Source organism: Lepisosteus oculatus, chromosome 3, assembly GCF_040954835.1.
Source record: "Lepisosteus oculatus isolate fLepOcu1 chromosome 3, fLepOcu1.hap2, whole genome shotgun sequence".
In the NCBI taxonomy this organism is placed as follows: domain Eukaryota; kingdom Metazoa; phylum Chordata; class Actinopteri; order Semionotiformes; family Lepisosteidae; genus Lepisosteus; species Lepisosteus oculatus.
The window spans coordinates 74112046-74135194 of record NC_090698.1 but is presented as its reverse complement, the minus strand read 5'-3'; the positions used below and the strand labels follow the sequence as shown (position 1 = coordinate 74135194).

Sequence of the window (23149 nt, the reverse complement as noted above, 5' to 3'; positions counted from 1 at the left end):
TCTGGGCTCTGGGCTCTGGGCTCTGGGCTCTGGGCTCTGGGCTCTGGGCTCTGGGCTCTGGGCTCTGGGCTCTGGGCTCTGGGCTCTGGGCTCTGGGCTCTGGGCTCTGGGCTCTGGGCTCTGGGCTCTGGGCTCTGGGCTCTGGGCTCTGACCTGCACCTCCACACACGTAGAACAGGCAGTCATTTCCCATTACAGTGTGGGAGGAAGTCGTACCCATGGCGCAGCATGAGTTAAACATCAGCTGGAACTCATTAATTTAAAAATATCGGATTAATATTTCAAAGGAAGGCTGCTCTGGTTAGGGAATGTCTGAAATTAGTGACCCAGATTTTTCAGGTCTTGTGCCAGGGACAAAGTTAGCTTTTTTTTCCTCCCCCTGCGAAAAGTTACCCAGACGATTTTTCGGAACTAGGCTGTTTATTTCGTTGCTTATGGATTGATCTAGGTCAGCTCCTAGCAGTCATGCCATTGTCAGGATGACGGCGTTTCAGTAATACTTATTGAACATAGAGTTAAATATGTCTTTACTTTATTGCACAAAGGTGTAAAGGAGTGACCTAAAAAGCTAAGGAGTAGTGTAGCTCTGCATGTGCCCATGCAGTCAAGTGTAAGGGAGTGAGATGTGAAATCCAGATGGTCAGAAAGCTCCTACAACTCGGTTTTAAGCATGTTTGCTGCGGAACATGAAGATCGTTATTCACTGCAAGAAATCGCTTTAGAGAGATGAGAGAGTCCGAACGTCGAAACAGAAGAGTAAAGCTCACCTGCTTGAACACAGGTTCCTCATTCCCAGCAGAAGCTGCGTGTGTTGTAGGTGGGTATGGTAGAGGCAGTGTACTGTAGTACAGCTCACATGCTCGGATACATTCAAATACATTCTCCTCCAGGTCAGTAACCCCCCATTAGAGCATGTGTCCTAAATCACAAACAAACAAGTTCTTTAAAATACAGCTCTTGGCCTGCTGATCTTCAGACTGATTTCCTAGAATTTGAATAATTGTGTGAAGCTTTGCAGATCTGCAGTGAAATATCTGCTGTTCCATCATCTGACCATGACAGGTCAATTTTCATAAACACCTGGCATGATCTGCTCCAAAATGTTATGCAAATAACTTTGTAAAGGAAAAGTTTTGAATAAACCGAAGTACACACTGCAGCAGCCCATACAAACACACCTGACAATGAATTTACACACCATCAGTCTCAGATTGTTAGGAATTGATCATCATGTTTGGGTGCAGAGATGGAAATCTTCGCACATCGCTGCTGAGAGATGTGGAGCAGTTGAGTAGGTTAGTGTCAGTTATTCACTGGGACTAAATACATTTCAAGAGTCACCTACTTCTTCCTAGCAAATGGACATTTGAACTCAAATGAGAAACCAGGAATCCACCTGAGGGATCTGGCGGCTGCAGAGGGCTTTTTCTCTAAATTTGAAAGTGCGATTTAAAACCCCCCACAGCAGCTGTCTGGCAGTGGGACCTCTCCCTCGCTCCCTGCCCGTTTCCTCACGGCCTGGCGAGAGAGCAGTCTCGTCTCCCGAGGCCAGACCCCTCTCGAGCTCTGAGCTGAGATGGGCTGGGGGGCCGTCAGTCCAGCGCGGGCGGGGGGCCACCGAACCGGGATCGGGGGGGCGGGACCTCTCCCGCCCCGCGAGTCCCTGCCGCTGACGAAGGCCCGTGCCGTCTGTCCGCAGGCCCTGGGCGCGGACCCCGAGCAGCCGGCAGTCTTCCTCCTGCTGCGGCAGGTCCAGTGTGAGCAGCTGCTGCTGTCCCGCTCCCAGCTGCCGGACAGGGTGCTGGAGGAGCTCCAGAAGGCAGTGCAGGCCAACCGCAGCTCGGTGCCCGCCTGGCACGTGAGTGACCGCCGCCGGCGATGAGTCGCTCCTCGCGGTCCCCGGGTTCGAGCGTGAGAGAGAGAGCCTAACAGCCTCTGAGCAATAGCTGGAAAATATGGATTAAACCTTTAACTGATATTTGATCACTTTACCTTGACTGTATATGTCAACCCACTCACAAACTTATCGTCGACCACGTCTTACTCCATACCGCGATTGTGCCATGTTTCGTTTTAGCTCCTGAAATGTAAAATCGACGCTGCCCGGCGCTTTTTTTTCTGTCTGTTCTTATTAGTTTTGTCAGCGGGTGATGTACTGCTCACAGAAACCGCAGACAGCTCACAGGATCAGGTGTCATGTTCTGCCCTGGGCAAGAATCCACACAGGAAACTGACACCTGCCTGCACTGCTTGTCGGGGAGATTAAACACTGCACTCTTATTACGGTGCTTCCTGTGACGCTACAGATTAATTTAATCTGATAGATGCCTGTTATGTCCCATGTGGAAATAGCCCTTTGAGGGTGATTAATATATGCTGTAGGTGCAGTGTCCTGTATGTATAAATCATTCTTTATACTTCATTTGTATGCTGCACTTGGTTTTGGTATTGGACACTGTATTTCAGCTATGTAGCATTATTGCATGTTGTGTTACGTGCGTGTATGTATACAGTACAGTGCCTGGCAAAAGTTGTCACGTTGTTGCAGTATAGCTTGTGGATGTGACACTATGGAGGTGCAGTTGGTACCTGTTGGTATTCGGCTGGGGTGCTGACGCCCCGTGGTCTCTCTCTCTCTCTCTGCTGCAGTGGCTGGCGGAGGTGTACAGGACGCAGGGCCTCCTGGTGCAGGCTGTGATGAGCTACCGGCAAGGCCTGCAGGTGGCGTCGCAGCTGGGGCTCTTCAGCGGGAAGCTGGCCAGCCTGCTGCACCTGGCGCTGCTGGCCCTCGGCCCCTGCATGGTGAGTGACCACCGGGGGACCCCGACTTCACACCTGCGCCCTGCCGCCGGATGGGTCGCATTGGGGTTCTGAGCCGCTGGACCTCACAGACTAAACCAGAGAGCTCTCCCCACCCCGGACGGGGCTCAAACCCAAGTCCTGGGCTTAGGAGCCTTGTACATTAGGCCACAGGGGTGTCAAACCGAACTATAGCAGCATCTTGCTCCCAGTTCATCTGAGGTCACTTAATTTTACGAGCTCTCTCTAAGTTTGGAGTCATGTGCAAGGTGTAATAAAATAAAATAGGGGACAGATCTACTGGGCTGTTATGTCTGCAGTGGGGATCTCTCACAAGCGCATGGCGGCTCAGAATCAGACAGAAGGGATGCATGCATTTCTGATTGGCAGCACTGGAAGGTCTGGCCAGTGCCCCAGTGCTCCTGCTCCTCATGCGCTGGCAGCGCGATCATGTCCGGGGCTCTCTTCCATTGATTTGTTCTCCCTTGTCTCTCAGGCCGAAGTGTCGAGCAGCGAGTGGAAGGATTTGGTCCAGGAGGCCATTGGTGAAGCCCTGAAGCTGGCCTCCTGCCCCTTGGCCCTCCTGCTCCAGGCCCTGCTGCAGTTCTCCAGGAAGATGGGGGCCAGGTCTGTGCCGGGTTCAAATCCTCCCTGCAAGCCGAAGGATAAATTGTGTTCGGCGGTCGTGCGGTATTGGGAACTCTGATTGCTTTCTGGTGTTTATCAGCCTGCCGTCTCCACCAGCCGATCAAACTGCTTTTTGTGTCTGTTTGGCAAGTTGGAAGCTTGACCTTCGCTGTAAGATGTGGTGCTTTGCAGGAAAGAAGGAGTACGTTGGGTTCGGCTGTTGGAGGAAACCAAATATCCTTTTCCTGAACTCCCGGCGGTTACCCACGCCCGCCAGCACGACGAAGCGCTTGAAGTGATGCTTCCTTTTCTCTCTCGTGTCTGTTCTGCCAGGGAGACTCGCAAGCTGTTGGAGAGAGTGGTTTACACGCCCGGGTACCCCGAGTCCATCACCTCGGTGGCCAGCTGGTATCTCCTGAGGCACCTGCACGCCAAGAATGACCAGGAGCTCATGGACGTAAGCGCCGTCTGGCCTCAGGGCGGGCTGGGAATGCAGATCCTCCCACGTTGGCCCAGTGCTCTGAGCAGGAGCGCAGGCCACGTGTGGGAGCTGTTAATGGTCAGGAAAAGAGATGCAGGAAATGCTCTGGAGAAACTGTAGTAGACGGTGGAGAGAGTGTGGACCCTGTGATGTGGAGAGGCTATAATTCATCTCAACAAGGCAGCCTAATTAGTGCTGTAGAAATATCTTTGTGGTCTTTCATGCAACTTGCATGAGAGACCACATCCTTGTTAAATGCATCATTCGAACTGTGGCCATAAATACATCTTTTTTTTCTTTTCCAGACGCTGATGGACCACGCCAGAGCTCTGGGGGACTCCAGGCTGGAGGACCTTCACAGGCAGCTTTGCTCTGCCTCTGCCCATTAAAGCTCTTGCCGGGCAACAGCCTCCGCGCTGCCTGACCGGGGCTGGAACATGAGCCGAAACACCCCCTTGGGCACATTCAGCCTCCCCCTCCGTGCGTGTTCATCGGGCTCTCGGTCCTCTCCGAGGGGGAGTGAGAAAGTCAGGCGGTGGCTGTTGGGGACAGAGCTTGCTTTCCCAACTAGCACCTGACCTGCGAAACCGCTGCTTCTAGAACAGTACTGCAGAGCTGCAGGCGCTGGGCTCTTGACGCTGAGAAAGTAGAGGCCAGGAATGTTCTGGTTTCTCCGTCAGGATTTGCGCTGCTGTGAAGTCTTTCCTGATTGCATGACTGCAAGACGCTCAGTGCGGTGGAGACCTGATGCATACAGTTCGTTCTGCATGATTTCTGCTCCCAAGGATTTCTGCGTTCGGTTCTGGGGAGGTATCAGCGAATGTAGCCCGCCTTTCTAATAAAGACAGTTACAGAAAAATAAATCATTCAGCAAGAAAGGAGCAAATTGTGGGGAAAATCTTTTATTTGGAAACATGAAAATACTGCATTCGTATGAAATAATACATGATTAGAAAAGTTACTGCATGCTTTCCATTGCAGAAAATTGTTTTCAAAACAAAGTGTTAGTGTCTTTCACTTCGTACCACTCGTTTCAGAATCGTTCTTTGCATCTGTACCCTTACAGAGCTGTCTGAACTGTGGATTTGTTTGCAGACAAACTAATACAGTGTTGTCAGTGAGCAAACAGCAGTGTCTCCCAGTGGACTCTGGGATTACATTGGCCTGTCTGCTTACACTGAAACAGATAACAACGTGCAGCTTGTACACAAAAAGCATGAAGTAACTTTACAGTTATTCTCTATAATTTCCTAAATAAGTCAAGAGATGTTGATTTCCAGAGATTGACGATAAACGAGCAGCAGCGTCCAGCTGTGAGGACATGGCGTCTGCTGGTTACTGTGCTGCTTGAGCTCTTAATTATATAACGAGGCTGCTTGCCCTCGTGGACCTGTCACTTTGACCCCATCCAGAGGGACAATAAGGAAGGTTACAAACGAGAGGAGGTCCCTCGGCTCGTCTGTTTGGTAATCACTCATTAATTGATCTGAGGATCTCGTGCAGTCCTTTCCAAACTCCCCGAGCCCTCAGTGGGCAGACGCACCCAGAGGTTTACCGGGGGGGGTAAAGGCGCAGGCCTGGGCTTGTGGTCAGCGGCCCAGTGGACACGTGTTGGACAAGGGGCTGTGGCTGCCCTGCACGTACAGTACAGCGCCTGGGACGATGTTGTTCGCTGTTGATGCTCTTCTGGCGCGACGCGGGCTCTGGGCAGGGGTTTGCCCTCCCGTGAACGAGCGATCGAGGCTCGGTGCGGCCGGGGCGACCCCAGGCCCTGACGCGGCAGTCCCCTTCGGGATGGGAAACGAGTTCAGCGCGGCTGGCCGGTGAGGTTACTGACAGGCGGGTGGGGGCGTGCTGCCGCTGCCCAAGGCAACAGGATTCCCGTGCTCCTGTGTTCACGGTGATTTAGAATCCCTGTCGTAGCTTTGCACTGTGGGGTGGGGGGGCAGGCCGGAATTGAACCCGGGACCCAGGAGCTGTGAGGCAGCAGCTCTAATCATCCCGTCGCTGTGCCACTTGGTACCAACTTCTCTTATTATTGAAAAGGGGGCCAGTAGCCTGAAGCTGTTGTAGACCTGTTGACAGTGTTATTGTTGCAAAACATCCAGACATCCTCAAGGGGGCAGCCTGTGTGAAAACTAGGCTGTTGCTTTTTATTTCATCTAATTGAGCAACTGCAGTCCTTTCCTCACAGGAAGAATCAACAGGATTAATGAGGCAGATTTATCATCTACAATCAATTTACATGCCGAAACCCATAATTAGCCCTGTGTGGTTTTTCGTTTTAAGCTTCTTCAAAAGTGGTTACGTTTTGAATGCTGTTGACATTCATAGCTGTAATTGTGTTTCAACTTGAATCAAATCGATTGTCCTATTATCACAGCATGAGGTTTTGTATGGATCTGCAGCCTGTATTGGCGTTTCGAGATTATTAGACATCTTTCAGCTGAACAATCTTCCTCTGGATTTGTTTGATGTCCTTTCGGAGTTTCTCCTTGTCCAGGCGGGACTTGGTCTCATTAATCTCCTTCAAAGAGCTGAGAGCATCATGGATCGACTGGAACCCTGTTAAACAGATTGCAGCACTCGTGGACTGTGATTCTGTGTACAGCATTTTTGTAAAAAGTAGCTAATGTAATTACTTTCCATAGAAGACGACTTCTGTAAGCGCTGGATTTAAGGAATTCAATACTGCATTTGGTCTAGACTTATACAGTAGACGAGATCTGAGATTGTGCACCATACTGTATTTCTTGAGATGAGAATAGTCTTTATTGTTGCTATATGTTAGACTGAAAGTCATTTTTACACTTGTATCTTTTTCTTGACTAAATATCCTGAAGCAATTAACTAGGATACTAAATATTAATATTTTTGGTTTTGAACAGTGCATTTGAACAGCCATGCCTTGAAGGCAAACTCCTTATTCGGGTTAACGTCCGTTTCCAGTAGAGTGGCTGTTATGAAAGCCACAGGCTGGTAGTGTGTGCACAATTCCTAGCAATGCAGTCTGTTTATCTATGATGAGATAATACGGTCACTAAAGAACCTGGGGTTAGCTAATGAATTATATTCAATCAAAAGGTGGTCAAAATGGGTAATCAATTTCCAAAATCTGTTTACTTTAAAGATAGAGCGACCAGTGATTTTTGATGCTCAGTGTGGTCCATGAACTGATCTAGGCTGGTGTTGCCCATACTGCTTACTGGAGTATCTCCCCCTCTCTGAAAGAGCTGGGGCCGGAAGGGAGACTGTCAGTCTCTGCATATCCCTCTCTGAACACCCCGCAGCTCGGCTGTGGATCAGGCTCCCAGCAGGCGGTACTGACCAGGAGCGCTGGTCTATGACTGACTGTGCTCACCTGATCTGTACTCCTTCCTGATCAGGCCGAGCTCTTCCCAGACCCGCGCTTCCAGTTTCCCGATCCTGGTGTTCAGCCGGTCTTCAGCCCGTTTCTCCCTGTTGGCTCTGACCTCGAGCTCCTGCTGCTCCTCGGCCTTCTCCAGCCGCAGAGCCAGGCCACTGACCTGCTCTCCGAGCTTCTTCTCACTCTCTTCCTGGAAAACAAATCCTTCCACTGCTGTAGCTCTTTTCTGGACACTCCACTCAAAGAGCTTTACAGGTCACGGGGCTCCCCTCCACCCCCACCAGTGTGCAGCCCCACCTGGGTGATGCGCCAGTCCGCTCCCCACACACCAGCTCTCAGTGGGGAGGAGAGCAGAGTCATGAAGCCAGTGTATAGATGAGGGGTTATTAGGAGGCCATCGAGACATTGATGGCTACCTTTTACAGAAGGGAAATGCGATTGTAGTGTAATTAGTAAGAGAGGGAGATGGCGATTACAGGTATTGATTTCTTTATTGCTTGCTCAATGCAAGGTAAATGCATCTGACCTGATGTAGCAGATTAATCAGATTAGACCTTGCAGTGCATTATGCTGATTGGATCTACGAAAGATCCAGCATTCAAAACACATCAATAGCTAAAACTGAAAGAGTATTTCCCATGAGCTTTTTTCCTTTGCGTTACTAATATATTCAAAGGTGTGTCTGTGCCCGGTGCTGGACTTGTGTCCTGTGTGGGGTGTACCCTGCATTGGGACAGGCTCCAGCTCTTTTGAATGAAGCAGTTAGCAAATGGATGGAAGGATTGTTGTCAAATCCATGAATATGTTTTCATGCAAGGATATATTCTTATTTATATGTAGCTATAATAATATAATATCCTCACAGCTGATGGGGATCCGTGGCTGAACTGTTTGTTTGTCTGTCTGCTGTTCAGTGTGGGATTTTCCCCTGCTTGTTCCTGTGCAGCTCTGACAGCTATTATAGAGTCAGACCAGGCTTTTCCCAAGATCTTTTCTAAGCCCCAGCCACACAGGATAGAGTTCCAGGAGTTCTGACTGCTGTGGGCTAATTGACTAACCCTCCTGGTTACAGTGTGTGTTTCATGATGGCAGAGGCGGCTGAAGAGGCCAAGAGAGGGTCCCTGTTCATTTCCTAGCTTGAAGGGAGCTGTCTGAACCGGCCTGACTTGTTCTCAAATCCACTCTTGTTGCAACGCTGTGAGGCACAGTGCTGCTTCCCTACTGACCCAGTCTGGGGTGTCGGCCCGCTTGAGACAGTAACCAATTCTGCTGCAAGCACAGCTTAGTCAGCATGTTTAGCTGAACAGCAACACTGGGGTGTCCTGCCTTCACACCACAACAGCCATCGGAAGGGCAGTAATTGCTGTACATGTGCTTATCAGCCCTTGGCATGCTCTCCAGCAGAAAGCCTGGCCTTTCTGATTACTCGCTAAATGTTTGGATCCTTCAAGGGGAGAGAGAGGTCTCTTTGCGTACAGAGCGTCAGTGCAGCAGTGAGGGCCGCCAACCCGAACTCCCCGTATCCGCAGGGAGGTGAAATCGGAGATCCCCCCCACCACCCCTGGCCTCTAGCGTGCGAACAGCCCCGGGGGTCTCACCAGTCTGTCCCTGAGCAGCGCGCGCAGCTGCTCGGCGCCATGGGCCCGGGCCCGCTCCGACCCGCTCAGCTGCTGCTCGGCCCACTCGCGGTGCCGCTCCATCAGCCCTCTGAGCTCGGCCAGCGTTCCGGACGTCCTGCGGGACAGCGGTTGTGTGATACTCGCTCCTCGTGCTCACCCGGAGGGACGGCACATAGCCACTGTGAATGCTTCGGTGTGCAGCTGCGGTATTTACTTTTTAAATCAGCCGCAATTAGTATTTAAAAATCAAAATGCATTTGTACAGTTTTGGTGCTTGGTTGAACAGCAATAAGAAACCGATGGAAAACTCTGAACTGATATTTGCTTTTTCTTTGAGTGCGTCAGTGGAAAAGTAAAAACCTACTTGAGCTCCAGCAGCTGGATTTCGTGGTGCTGGTCTCCCCGTGTGGCCGTCATGCGGGAGCTCTGCTCTGCCAGAGAGTTTTCCACCTTCTCCAGCACCTGTGTGACCTGCAGCAACAGGACTGGGCTGAGGACAGCGCACCTCCGTTCTGCTGGCCGAAGTGCCTGCTGCTGCAGCAGTTTCAGCTCGGACAGGGTGTCAGAAAGGCAGAGGCCCGATTCCCCCCAGTCCATGATACACTGGACACTGATCACGTGCTTTTTATAATTCATGAGCATTAAGCACCCGACTCTAAAGGTGTACAAGAGGATTGTACATCAGGCTCTTGTTTTGGTTTGGCTTTATTACCAGTGTCTTCACCACCTTTGTACCAGAAGGAAATAGGTAAACACAGCTTTCTGCGATTGCGTAAATTGGATAAAAAAACATAGTCAAAGTATGGGATGCAAAGTGATTCCATGAATCGCAGTTGCAAAATTAATTCTCAGGCATTTTCCATTGATAATATTAATGGCAGGACAGTAAAGTCCAGTTGGAGAGGACAAGAGGGAAACAGGACCTGAACAGTTTTAGTCTTTCTTTGGTTTATTGAGGATCTCCATACTATCAATACTTCTGTCTCACCAGTCACATCAATCCAGTATATAGCTTCAGCAAAACATTACAGCTTGCCTTTCAGTAGAAAAAAACAAGAATACCAGTAGTGGTCTCTTTTAAGTTGTTGTACAGCAGCCCCATCTCCTTCAGACTGGACTCTACTGCTGCCTGACCCCTGATCTTCAGCTCCATCTCCTTCAGACTGGACTCTACTGCTGCCTGACCCCTGACCTTCAGCTCCATCTCCTTCAGGCGGAGGTCTAGAGCTGCCCTGACATCCAAGATCTCCTTGTGCAGTCTGTGGACCTCCTGGCCAGCTGCAGTGACATCTCCAGATAACTTGGCAATACTAGCATCACATCTGGAAAACACATGATCAAGTCTGGGTTAGAAGTTGTCCCTCTTTACAAACCATGTTCATTTCTCAAAGCAGTTCAACAAAATGCTGTTGATTATAAGTCTGGTATTTCTCCAATTTAAGAACATAACACGCAAAATATTACATTTAAAATATCTGGCTGTTAAACTCTTCTGGCATATCTTCCTTCTAGTGTCTTTCTTTGTACACTTTTTAAGTAATCAGAAACCAAGAATACACGACGCAAGACATTTTAAATTAATAATGGACTTCCAAACTAGGAAACAGCTGTGGTTATTTACAAGTTTTAGCTGTGTGTTTGAAGCAATAAAATGCCAGCAGAAACTAAAGAAGAATTATAATAAAGAAGGGGCAGCCTCTTCAGCTTTTACTTCTGACTTTGTGAACTGAATCAGCAGGAAAATACACCCTGTTTGTGGCCCAAACATACAGCCAGTAAAGGGTGTTTTTTAAAGCTTTGAGCGCCTCACTCTGAGCCCAATAACAGCCCCTGGGGCAGGACTCAGAGCAAAATGCATGTGAAAGGGCTGCACAGAACCCAGCTGTCCTGATCGATCAGTGAAGCAAGCAGTTGTGTGGGGATCGTCGTGTGTTCAAGGAGATGCTATTTCCTTCAGCTGCTGACGTTTTCACACAAGAACCATGAGTGCAGGATCTGCCAAATCATTCGCGAGTCACTTTTAGGTCCACATTAATAAATCCTGAAGATCTCTGGGCAGGCTCGGCTGCAGACCAGCTCGACACGCGGTTCTCTTCCGTTCCTGGTGTAGGTCTCGTCCCTCACTCATCAGAGAAGCATCTCTGAGCAACCCCCTGGGACTTCATGAGGAGTGGGGACTGATATCCTCAGGTCTGATGCTTGTGACACATGCACAGTATAGACATTAGATCCGTGCTCTTGAGTCGCAGTGGAACAAACCAGAGAGCTCCCGGGGAAACTACATGGAAGTGATTTAAAATCTCAGAACAGGAGGCATTTCTTTACCCATAGGGTAGTGGGAGTCTGGAGCAGGTTGCCCAGCCGTGTTGTTGAAGTAAATACCCTGGTTTGTTTCAAGTTTAGGTGCTTGGATTGATTGACAGTTAAGTACTGAACAGGCTATTTGGGCGGAACAGCCGCTTCTTATTCATATCCTTCCTTATCTTTCTAGTTCTCTAACACTAGAGCTGTACAGTTCTGCTCCCAGAGGCCCAGCCAGTGTGGCTGCAGGTTTTCTAGGTCTCTTTAAAACAGCAGGATTTGTTGACCTGTGCCAAATTAAGCCACTAATGAGCTGATCTGAGCTGCCTAAAGCTGAGCTGGAATAAAAGCCGCAGACCGAGCAACCCGCCAAGACACCCCTGCCTTAGAGGAGGAAGGACCAAGCAGTTGCACTGTGATTCAGGAGAACCGATGAGACAAGGTACACCGGCCTGCTGGCCAAGAGGCAGGTGGTGTATTTTGGATTCCATTGACAGTGAGTTGCAATCGTGTGGACAGTCTGGCTGCTACATTTTTCCCAGGGCTTTATCGTTCATCAGCTGTGAGTGTAAGAATGTGCAAATGAGAGAAGTGTTTCAGCTTGTCATTTCGAAACGCAGGAGTGACTGTCGTTGCCAAAACGGTCCCAAAACCCCATCCAGTCTTTCCCACATCTCTGTGTGCTGTGAAACGCAGGTTTCAGAACTAAATGTACTTGCTAATAGTTCCCACTTTTTACCCAGGTTCTTAATTTCCTTGTTCCTCATTTCTCGCCATATAAATAGAAATACAGAATCCCTTATCATAATTTACTGTGCAGCACCATGGTAAAAATATAGTAAAACAGATAATTTACTATAAAATTATGATAAAGCAAAAAGAAGTGTTGTAAACCATAGGAACCTACATTACATGTGAAGTTTAAACTGGTTTAACTGGTTTATCATTTGTTTCACTTAGATTTCTATAAAAAAGGGCAAAGTAATAGTGGTCATTAGTTTTTAAATAAATTGACAGGCTGGCTGCTCTATATACAGCCACTGACTTTGGCCTGACATTAAGGCTCAAGGTGCCTGTGTTAATTAATCTCCTCTTCTAATCCTCTCTACCGCAGGCGAGCTGGCAGAGAATGGCCCTACTGTTCCCTAAATCGAAAGCCAGGGACTCACTGAAGTTGTTATATGACTGAGGAGAGCTGTAGCTGTACATTCTACTACTGTATATGCATCTAATTTGTGTTAGGACCACTGCCAGCCAATACAATTATTAAAAGCTCCCTGAAGAATTGCTTTTAACATTACATTGGAAAGAGAATGATTTAGGACAGATACTGTATTTTATCATCTAAAACCTGGTCCAAAATCGCATGGCTGTAGGGACTGATCGTATCTCAGCTCAATGGTGCCTGATCTATATGCTGTAGAACTATATTATAGCAGGCACATCCTTAAAGACTGGCTGGACACAAAGGGCCAGGATATAATCCCATTCAATACAGCGATCAGAGAGGATAAGAAGGCACGACAGCCAGCCTGCGTGCAATTATCTGCATTAGATAGACCTGGATGAGGGGGCAGGCTTGGCACGCAGCAGGCAGCCAGAACAGAACGTGGTACAATAACAGGTGAGTAATTGCTGTGCGGCACAGAGAATGGTGATTCGGTTAATGGTTTGGAAGGAAGCGGACGGTACTGAGACATTTTAGTGACACGGTCTTGTTGGTGAGGCAGGACAGCTCCTCCTCCATGCTGACGGGAGTTGGCAGAGTTGGACATTCTCCCCCTTTGTGAAGAATCCGGGGACCTGTCCTACAGTATGATGCCCTTCAGCTGACAGCATCACGCCTTTTCTTTCCTCATGTGAATTTATGAGTCTGGAGTCGAGGAGTATTTCGATCAGTACACATACAGCAAAGTTGCCCCCTGTGATATTGTCAGATCTCAGAACTGAAGTAAGTCTGGGCCTTGTTGGCTCTTGGATGGGAGACCTCTGGGACAGACCGCTGCTACAAGCAGTGTTTTTGGGCAAGTAGGTGGCGCTCTTCTCTCTGGAACAGTATGATGACCAGGGCATTGTGCTGTAGGAAGTGCAGAATGATCCCTGTGTGTCTCCCAGGTGGGGCTGCTGGTGCAGAATGATCCCTGTGTGTCTCCCAGGTGGGGCTGCTGGTGCAGAATGATCCCTGTGTGTCTCTCAGGTGGGGCTGCTGGTGCAGAATGATCCCTGTGTGTCTCCCAGGTGGGGCTGCTGGTGCAGAATGATCCCTGTGTGTCTCCCAGGTGGGGCCGCTGGTGCAGAATGATCCCTGTGTGTCTCCCAGGTGGGGCTGCTGGTGCAGAATGATCCCTGTGTGTCTCTCAGGTGGGGCTGCTGGTGCAGAATGATCCCTGTGTGTCTCCCAGGTGGGGCTGCTGGTGCAGAAAGGCAGCTGTGTGTCTCCCAGGTGGGGCTGATGGTGCAGAATGATCCCTGTGTGTCTCCCAGGTGGGGCTGCTGGTGCAGAATGATCCCTGTGTGTCTCCCAGGTGGGGCTGCTGGTGCAGAATGATCCCTGTGTGTCTCCCAGGTGGGGCTGCTGGTGCAGAATGGCCTCTGTGTGTCTCTCAGGTGGGGCTGCTGGTGCAGAATGATCCCTGTGTGTCTCCCAGGTGGGGCTGCTGGTGCAGAATGATCCCTGTGTGTCTCTCAGGTGGGGTTGCTGGTGCAGAATGATCCCTGTGTGTCTCCCAGGTGGGGCTGCTGGTGCAGAATGATCCCTGTGTGTCTCCCAGGTGGGGCTGCTGGTGCAGAATGATCCCTGTGTGTCTCCCAGGTGGGGCTGCTGGTGCAGAATAATCACTGTGTGTCTCCTTCTTTTTTTAATTTACTGTGGACTATTCCCCTTTTGAAGCTGTTTGAGAGATACAGAGGGAGCTGGACTAGGATAGATCTCCTTTATCACTGTCTCAGGCTACGCTTACACATCCATCACACCACATCCATTCTTCCAGTGTGTGTGGTTTTCTTTTTTTTGTTTTAAAAAGTATTGGTTGTAGGTTGTACCAAAATATCACAGTAATTCTAAAGAATGTCTTTGTGCTGTGATTTGTCAAGAGAGGAAAGAAAGGATATTGAAACTTCCACACTGGGAATCATGCTCTGGTGACAGGCTGGAGCACATGGAGGCACAGGAGCCTGTATTGTGGGGTACCTGGCAACTCTCCCTCGCAGGTCTCCAATTCCCGCAAGATTCTTGTGATCCAGACTCTGGACCGCAAAGCTGGTTCCTGACGAAACGCTGTCTCTCTGGAGGATCTGTCCTTCCAGTACCTGAAGGGAAGAGCAAGGCAGCTGTGCGTCACTCCTGGCCGGTTGGTGATAATATAATAATAGTTCCTTCCAATAATAGTTGCTTTCATCCCCAAGGATCTTAAAGTGCTTTACAATGAACTGAGGTGCAGCCCCTACCTGGGTGACACACATCAGCCTTCCTGCAGACAAGTGAGGGGCAGGTGAAGTAAAGGGGGCTTTAGGGAAATCAGATTGTACAAGAGTAGAGTGGAGTTTTGCAGGACATCAGGGTCAGTACCCCTACTCTTAAACTTAATGTCTATGTCCTTGGTTTAATGTCTCTGCACTACCTAGACCACAGTGTGTCTCGTCACCATGGTGGGGAAGCGATTTGGAAATTCTGGAGTGAAGAGCACCACCTGCTGGTCCACCACCACCACTTAGTGTAGCAGAGAGCAAGTTTTCCTTAGAGATCAACCATCCCCCTACTTACCAGGCCCAAGCTTGTTTAGTTTAGGAGATTTTACAAGATGAGGCTACAAGATGGCAATATTGTTGCCTACAGTTAATAGATTTAAATAGAGTGTCTCAGGTATAACACTGTTAATGACTTTTCTGTAAAAGTACAGTATCTTTTTCTTGCAATGTACACACAATCAGGTTTCTTTTTTCATCTGCTTAGACAAACACATTAATTGAGTTATTGTGCATTAAGGATTACACATCATGGAAATTATGGAACCTTGCTCTTAAATTTTTGTAATTGTATATAGTTCTTAGAGTATGAGTGTTATTATAATAGAACATGGAAAAATATACAGCTTTGGAGCTGCTCCTTTAGCAGTGTAGAGGAGTGGTTATGGTTTTGGATATGTATCTGAGAGGTTGTGGGTTCTAATCCCTGGTTTAACACTGCTCTACTCAGATTGCGTCAGTAAAATATACAGCTGCAGGACAGGTATCTTTCTGTTTTTCAGCCAAATTAATAGTTGAAACAGTTTTAAAAGGATGTGCTTAATTTAGTTGGAGAAGATTGTGATAGAAGTATATAAATTGCCATGTGCTTTGTGAAGGGCATCACGGGGGTACTGTTCAGCAGCAGTGTGGATCCTGAAGAGGTGACTCATCCAGGAAGAAATCCTAACAGATTAAAATCCAAAAAAACAACTGAGAGTGGGAAGAACCACAATAAGGCCCAGCAGCAAAATGGTAAAATTGTATTAAAGGCTTTCTGTGAGTCAGCATGGTGAAGAATTCAGGGCATTTTTTGCTTTGATTTTTCCATATGAAATAACTATTGAGCAGATGGGCATTTTGTAAAGATATCCTTGGTATTAATTGAAGTATTCAGTCTTTTATAAATTACTCCTATGATAGAAATGTCTGTCCAAATGGCAAATTACTGTATATAAAGGTGACGGGGATGTCATTAAAACTGGTCTTACAGGCCCTGTAGGAAGATTTCTTGGGTAGAAACAATCAGCAGCCAGTTTCAGAGCACAGGAAGCCCTGCCCCTCCCCTGGCAGGTTTCAAGCTCTCTCCCATTCACTCACTCCCCAGGAGAACTAGAGGGGTAGATATTGAAGTGACCGTCTGGCGAGTGTGTGTAAATCTACTCTAAAAATGATCTAGTCCTGCTGGGAGAACCCTGCTCTGTGGGGCTCTTGCACGAGGAGATAAGAATCTACATGTTTAGGGAGAAAGGAATGTGACTGTGAGGAAGGCAGTTCGGACCCTGCGCCCGTCACAGGGTGGCTAACGTTGAGAGGACTGCAGAGCTCTGCTCTGTTCAAGGCCCTGGGTGCAGAGAGGGTGCAAACAGTGTCTGCTAAACGGCCCTGTTGATGAGTGTATGCTGATGTGCTCTTGTACAAGAATGTCCCCCCAGCGTCTGCTTCACCTCGATGTCCTTGCTGAGCTGCTTGACAATGTGGGTGATGGTGTGGATGTGGCTCTCCAGCAGCCTGCGCGAGGTGGCCTCACTGACCGAGGCGCCCTGGCTGGCACGCAGGTTGGCAAGGATGTCCTCCTTGATGCGGAAGGCCTGCTCCAGCAGCACGGCCATGGAGTGCTCCTGATTGGACAGGCGGCCCTCCAGGAACCCCAACCTGTTCCCAAGACAAGAGGACACAGGGAGGCCAGTGCGAGTTGACTAAACACAGTCCTGTTTCTGTATCTAATACTGACCGCAAAATATCTTACATTAATTCAAAAGTACATTGCTCTGTCAACAACATCACCTTTAAAACTTCATTCACTTTGGTACTATTAATTACTAATGACTATTAATTAGAGGTTAACCAGATTATTCATACATCAATTGTATGGGACACTTACTGTTTTTAAATTATTGCAAAGCTATAAAGTTTTGTCTTTGAGGCTGCTTTATATGATGCTGTCTGTGATTACACGTGTCTGATTCTATTCTTCTTCTTATGTATATTTAGAAAGCAAAAACAACAAGTGTAACAAATAGTAAATTCTAGTTGAACGTGAAAAACTCCAGACTCTTTATGAGTTCTGTGTCCTGAACAGAGCATTGTGCCGACTGTACTCTAGAAAAACTGTTTTTTGCAGCCACTTCAATACTGTCCCCAACGTCCCTACCTGTCCGGGTGGGGCTGATACACCTGCAGCACAGTTTCTCTTGACATCGTTTCTCCACCAGCACCTGCTGGAACACAGAGCTGCATCAGTTCTCAATGCTGCAACCGTCCCACTCGCACCCACAGCTCCGTCAGCCCCTCCCCTTAAGGACACTGCAGCCCTTTCCTTGTTTGTCTTTGCTTTTTTGCACCTGCCTCCGGTTCCAGCCCCCTTCCTGCAAAAGCCAGACGCTCCTGCCAATCTGGGCGGAGCTTTGGAAGATGGACGCCCGGAAGCCCGCCTACCAGCGAGTCCAGGAGTGGCCCGGCGGTATCGGCTTCGCAGCGGTGTCCTGACCATCTGGGTCCGGGGCTGGGAGCACCTGGCCCTGTTTCCCCTGTTTATTCCCCTGACCCTTCGCTGGATCCCGCTCCGGCTTTTAACTTTGTCTTGTCTCCGTCACGGATGGACCAACCGGCCCTGGGCATTTGCATTCCCATGGATTTTCTTACGGACTCCCCTTGGACACTTAGCCTGGACCACGCTCCCCCGAGCACCAGTGCACCGTCGACACGCCCCCCTGTTCTTCTACCAGCCCCGATCCTAGTCCTTTCTCCCCGTGTTTGGCTCACTCCCCTCCGGATTCTGCCATCTGCATAGGGTCCTAAAAAACGCTTCGTGACACACAGCTCCCACTCCCACAGCTCCCACACGTACAGCTCCCAAGCTGCATTCCCACAGTCAGCTGCTCTGCACACTGCAGCTCGACCTGTAAATACAGTGTCTGTGGAGGGATGGGCCTGGGACTAACGTATAAGATTCAAGTGCTCCTCAGAAACAAGGGCAACAGCCTCATTATGCGCTGCTGAATCCATACATATCATACACACTCACAAGCCAGCCATCCCTTCAAACAGGCTGGACCACAGCTCCACACCTGCGGGGCCCAGCTCTCAGCTCCTGACCAGGACCACCTGGAGCAGCTGAAGGTTCGGTGATCATCACAGGGATTTCAGAACTGATCTGCGTATTAACAGTGTTGCTTGATTTCGCAGACTGTTTTAACACGTGTGCATCTGTCATTTAAATGTTGAAAAACTTGCTAAAGGGGGGTCTGCTGGGTTGGATGGTCTTTATTTAGCTACCAAACAAGTAACAGACTATGGGCTGAATTCTTTGAGACCCTTCAGTTTTTTATGTTCTGTTTCCTGTAAACCATCATTAAGAACTTTACTACATATGAAAAAGTACAAATGCTTTTGCAATACACTCTTTGGAGCACTAAAACTTCAACAAATTAATATGTGAATCAATTAAATTGGTTTTTTTTCCCAAAGCTGATATGACACATTTAAAGCTGTTTGTGGTGTGTGGTATGCATGCAGTGATCTAAGAGGAATTATTTGCCTTTCAGAACTGTCTCTGCTCAGGCTCCAGTGAGGTCAAAATCACTTTCATCTTACACCAAAGGTCAATGTAAGTGTGGGTTTTTAAACCAATAATTTTATCCTTGCATTTGTGTTTTCACCTCCTCGCTCTTAACCAGTGAGTCATCCATGTAAAAAAAAAAATCTTTCTTCGGTGAAAAACAGTAGACATTACGAATGAGGCCATCTGCATCAATTCAAAGAAGCTCTGATGCAGCATCTATATGATCCTGAAACAGTGAACTGGATTGACTGACCGAGATTTAAATGTGATTAAGACTTTAATCAAGTCACCACTCAATCATCCCCAGTTCTGGCTAAAGTGGCCCAGTGGTTTGAATCTTTAATCACAACTGATGCATTTCAGCCTGAGATTACAGCTGCCTGTCCTTCCCTGCTGAGCACGATGTCTGTACGGAGCTGCTGGGGATATGGCTCAAGAGTGCAGACCTTGAAGTCTTAGTCTTGAAATACTGTATGCACAGCGGAGCAGACTCCACATTCAATAACCTGATCACAACAACATAAGAACACTTAGAAATAAGAGTTCAGTCGGCCCATCTGGCCTGTTTGGTAGTTAGCCTTTAATCAGGAGTTCATCCAGCTGTTTCTTGAAAGACAACAGAGTGTTGGCTTCAACAACATGCCTGGGTAGTTTGTTCCACACTCCCACAACCTTTGTGTAAAGAAGTGCCTCAGTTTGAAATATACTTTGACTGGATGTCCCATAGTATGTATTTCACTGTTCATTTTTTAGTCCACTGGGTTGACTTCAGTGTCTTTAAGAATACTTGGATAATATGAATTTGAATACTCAGTAATATCTTTTCTATAGCATAGAGACCAAAACTGTACACAGTATTCTAAATGAGGACTTATTCATGCATTGAAGAGATGTAATATAACATCCCTTGATTAAAATTCTATGCTTTTGATTATATAGCCTAGCATTTTGTTTGCCCTTTTAAATTGCTGTCCAACATTGTCTAGAAGATGTGATTGATTGGTCAGCATCAACATCGCAGTCTTTTTATATTCTTGTGTTTGTAATCCATTTAATTTTCACCAGTCTTAATTTTCACAAAATAATATCTATCCTTAGTTCTAAAAATGCATTTAAAATTCACGCTTCAGTCTTATACTGTAGGCGCAGTCAAACATTTTTCTGAACTCAGAAATTGAAATTGGTTGAAAAAAAATGAAAATTAACTCATAAAATTAGTTCATCTGTTCTATTGGAATAGATAGCAAATTCACGTCTTGTCTTCCTTGACAGATGATCTTATTAAAGTGTTTGATTGTGTAACGGAAATGTCTCGGCAAGCATCCATTACATCCATGATTCCTGCCAGCAGTATCCGGGAAGTGCAGACACAAACATTAACAGTCTGTTAGACTGAAGTTTTATTTCCTTGCTTACTGGCTGCTGTTGGATCAGCTCTGTCATCAATGTTACATGGAGCTGTTCAAATGGATATGGGCAAGATGGCCTTGTTAGACAACACTGGGCTGTCGGACAGCATATCAAATCTGCTTCTGGTTTTCATTGAGAAATCATTGCATCCAAGACATCACAGCTTAGAAACAAGATTGTGATTCATCCACATTCTGGTGTAATATGGAGGAGCTGATTCCTGAATTCCTGATTCCTGTCCTGACACACCGGGGAGCTGGAATTTGTTCACTGCATTTCAATAAAATGTTGTAGCTTGGAAATGTCTGTTCAGACTAACTGGCTTCAAAAAAGCTAGAAATGAGAAAACTGTGCTTGTACAGGTGTGTGAGGGAAAACAAATGAGAGAGGATTTGGGATTCAAGAGAGCAAAACACAGATGTGATCATGAACTATGATTACATTATGGGAATATATAAATTAAGTGGTTATATACATTTCACAACACTTGACTATGATATTTCGTTAAGGAATTTAAAACAAAAGCTAATTATACCCACACTGGGCTGTAAATGGCCTTTCTGTATATCATATTTCTCTTTAATTCTATGTAACAGGTACACAAAAGATTTGAATTGCCAATTAACTGAATAAGGAAAGAATGCATGGATTTTCATATACTGTTACTGTAAAAATGTTTTGCAAGAAATCTGTAATCCATCAGTCTTTCTCAAAGTATTTCCTCTCTGTTCCTTTGAGTTGACCTTAATTCAATATATTTTCATTTTTTCTACTGTGCTAATGTTATTTAGTTAGATTTCCTCAGCCTTTTTTTGCTCCTAGACTCCGTTTATATACAGTATTTCTTAAAGACAGAGTGACAGGTAGATTAGCGACACACAGGGGCAGTTAGACGATCATAGTGACACACAGGGGCAGATAGACAGTCTCAGTGACACACAGGAGTAGGCAGACAGTCTCAGTGACACACAGGGGCAGATAGACAGTCTCAGTGACACACAGGAGCAGGCAGACAGTCTCAGTGACACACAGGGGCAGATAGACAGTCTCAGTGACACACAGGAGCAGGTAGACAGTCTCAGTGACACACAGGAGCAGGCAGACAGTCTCAGTGACACACAGGAGCAGGCAGACAGTCTCAGTGACACACAGGGGCAGATAGACAGTCTCAGTGACACACACAGGGGCAGGTAGTCTCAGTACGATACAGGGACAAGTAGACAAGTAGTTTTAGGACAACAATGGACTGGACACTCTGGCTTCCTATATTAGCACTAAATCACATCTCACACACACGTTGTGTCCATGAAATGCAGGAAACAGAACCACAAAGCAGCACGGGAGTCTGGTTAACCCACATGCATGACAAAGCTGGTAAAACTTCCACAGATTTCCCAGGTCTGTACTTACCCTCACCGCAGGAGCTGGCCGTCCTCGGGGCCCTGGGGTTGTGTTTACACCCGTCACCTGGTTACCGCTGTCAGGGGTGGCCGGGGGCGTGGCTGAGCAGGCACCGAGCAGCATGCTTGAGGTCGAGGAAGCGGGAGAGCTCGAGGGCACAGCTCACCTGCCCAACACTGGGCGCCTGCTTCAGCAGGGCTCTGTCCAGAGGACTGGAGGAGCTGTGAATGGGCTGGAAACAGATGTGTGCAATGTTTTCACCCTGTGTTTACTCCAGCTCAGGCCTGGTACCAGCCAAGCTACTGAAGGAGGCTTTCTCAGCTATTTCAGTCACGCAACCAAGGTTCGTCTGTAATAAGCACAAACGTTTCCAGGCCCTTTTCTTCATCATTTTCTTTACAAATCACTGAACTGTTTTTTTTAATCTTCTGTTTAAAATCTTTAAACGGCTTATCAGCTCTACAGATCAGTCAAAAACATGTTTGTGGCCATTCTCAATGGGTGTGCGAATATAAGTTCTCTTTCCATGAGCAAATAAATAATTTCACAGTGAGCAGCTGATGTTTTCCTGCCTTTATTTCCTACATTCTTAAGAGCGGACATTAAAAATTTATGGAAGACAAAATAGCTCACACCCCCTCTCTCTACATCATGATGTCTCCTCTGAGTCAGGTTCCCTTAAGTGCACGCTGGGAACTAATCAATTCCCGCTGACTGCACAGGATAGTTCAGAGGAATACCCCTAGTTTAACACTTTAAAGAACTTAAGAGCAAAAGAATGTTTGCAAATCAGTGGAAGGCATTTAGCCTATCTAACGTGTTTGGGTTTTTTCCCGCTAATTGATAATTTATTCAAAGATCACATACAACCCTTTTCATGAAAGACGCCAACATAGCTGGGTAGGTTGTTTCACACCCCCACCACCCTTTGTGTAAAGAACTGACCCCTGTTCTCAGTTTTAAATGCATTTTCACGTAGTTGTTGCCTGTGTCCTCTGGGTCGTATCTCACTGTTGACCGCTGTGTATAGCCAGCGGCTTTTATGGCTGACCAGGCTGGACCAAGAGTAGTACCTCTTACAGTTTGAGAAACTAAGTGCTGTCTTCATATTTCCTTTTTCTGTTTTTCTTGTTTTCTGTCTCAATCTGTTTCAATGCTGATGTGGTTGTTGATGCTCTCTATGGAATAAAGTAAAACAAATGTCAAACACCAGCTGGAGTCTAAAGCTTATAGCTCAGCCTTCACTCCGCTGCTATTTTCAGCAGGTGCCCACCGAAATTCAATTTCTCCAGAACCACAAAAGCTGTAAACTAGAACCAAGGCCAGTTCTGCAGAATTCAAAGAGCAAACCTACGACATGAGGACACTATGGAAATCACCCCTCTACTCGCCCAACACCGGTAAAGGTCCAGTCTCTGACCGAGCTGTGAACAGGGCTCTGAGGCTCACTGTCTGAAGCTCAGATTTACACGGTGAGGTGTCCTTCTGGTGTGGGCCATGATTTGATTCCAGATTCACTGCAAGTAATGATCACAGAAACATGATCTTTGGGCAGTTTTCTAGAAGCAGGTTTCTTAAGCAGCATTCTCCACTAGTCCTTCACCTGACCTTCTTTTCAAATCTACTGAGCCTTTCTATCAGCTCAGGTTGTTAAAAATTCATCAGCACCAGGACGTTTTACTCTTTTATTTTTACATTTGTGTGTGAAACCTCTACTAACTCATAAACCATAGGCTGCATTACTGTAAATTCACTGCAGCTTCACCCTGACAGCTGCCCATGCCATGGCTTTCAGTAATTTAATGTGGTTCAGTCTTATAAAAACAATAAAGTCACTAGAAAGAGGACGTACTGCA

At 47.3% G+C, this 23149-nt stretch overlaps 2 protein-coding genes across 3 annotated transcripts in view; one reads left to right on the top strand and one right to left on the bottom strand.

Annotated features, from left to right (window-relative positions):
- Positions 1-4793, top strand: part of skic3 (SKI3 subunit of superkiller complex) — a 51952-nt gene extending 47159 nt beyond the window's left edge. The window contains exons 37-41 of the mRNA XM_069187529.1: positions 1700-1858; positions 2650-2802; positions 3296-3426; positions 3760-3883; positions 4213-4793. Coding sequence (XP_069043630.1) covers positions 1700-1858; positions 2650-2802; positions 3296-3426; positions 3760-3883; positions 4213-4296 — 651 coding nt within the window. The 3' untranslated portion in view covers positions 4297-4793. The remainder of the gene's footprint in view (positions 1-1699; positions 1859-2649; positions 2803-3295; positions 3427-3759; positions 3884-4212) is intronic.
- Positions 4794-4801: 8 nt separating this feature from the next.
- On the bottom strand, positions 4802-21514 carry fam81b (family with sequence similarity 81 member B). 2 transcript variants are annotated; one of them, XM_069187534.1, is made up of 9 exons: positions 21303-21514; positions 17073-17139; positions 16366-16573; positions 14385-14503; positions 10086-10215; positions 9258-9364; positions 8873-9008; positions 7269-7464; positions 4802-6472 (listed from the first exon to the last, which is right to left on the bottom strand). In XM_069187534.1, exons 2-9 carry the CDS (start codon positions 17117-17119, stop codon positions 6339-6341), a joined length of 1077 nt encoding a protein of 358 aa, XP_069043635.1. In that variant the 5' UTR covers positions 17120-17139; positions 21303-21514; the 3' UTR covers positions 4802-6338. The 2 variants fall into 2 exon arrangements, with proteins under 2 accessions (XP_069043635.1, XP_069043634.1); XM_069187533.1 differs by having other exon boundaries at positions 17073-17136.
- Positions 21515-23149: the final 1635 nt, after the last annotated feature.

Excerpts from the sequence above, each read along its gene's own strand:
- fam81b (XM_069187534.1), bottom strand. The coding sequence starts at position 17,119 with ATGTCAAGAGAAACTGTGCTGCAGGTGTATCAGCCCCACCCGGACAG. Across the intron at positions 9,365-10,085 it reads TGAAGGAGATGGAGCTGAAG|GTCACACAGGTGCTGGAGAA; the intron begins GTCAGGGGTCAG and ends CTGTTGCTGCAG. Across the intron at positions 7,465-8,872 it reads CGCTGCTCAGGGACAGACTG|GAAGAGAGTGAGAAGAAGCT; the intron begins GTGAGACCCCCG and ends TTTGTTTTCCAG.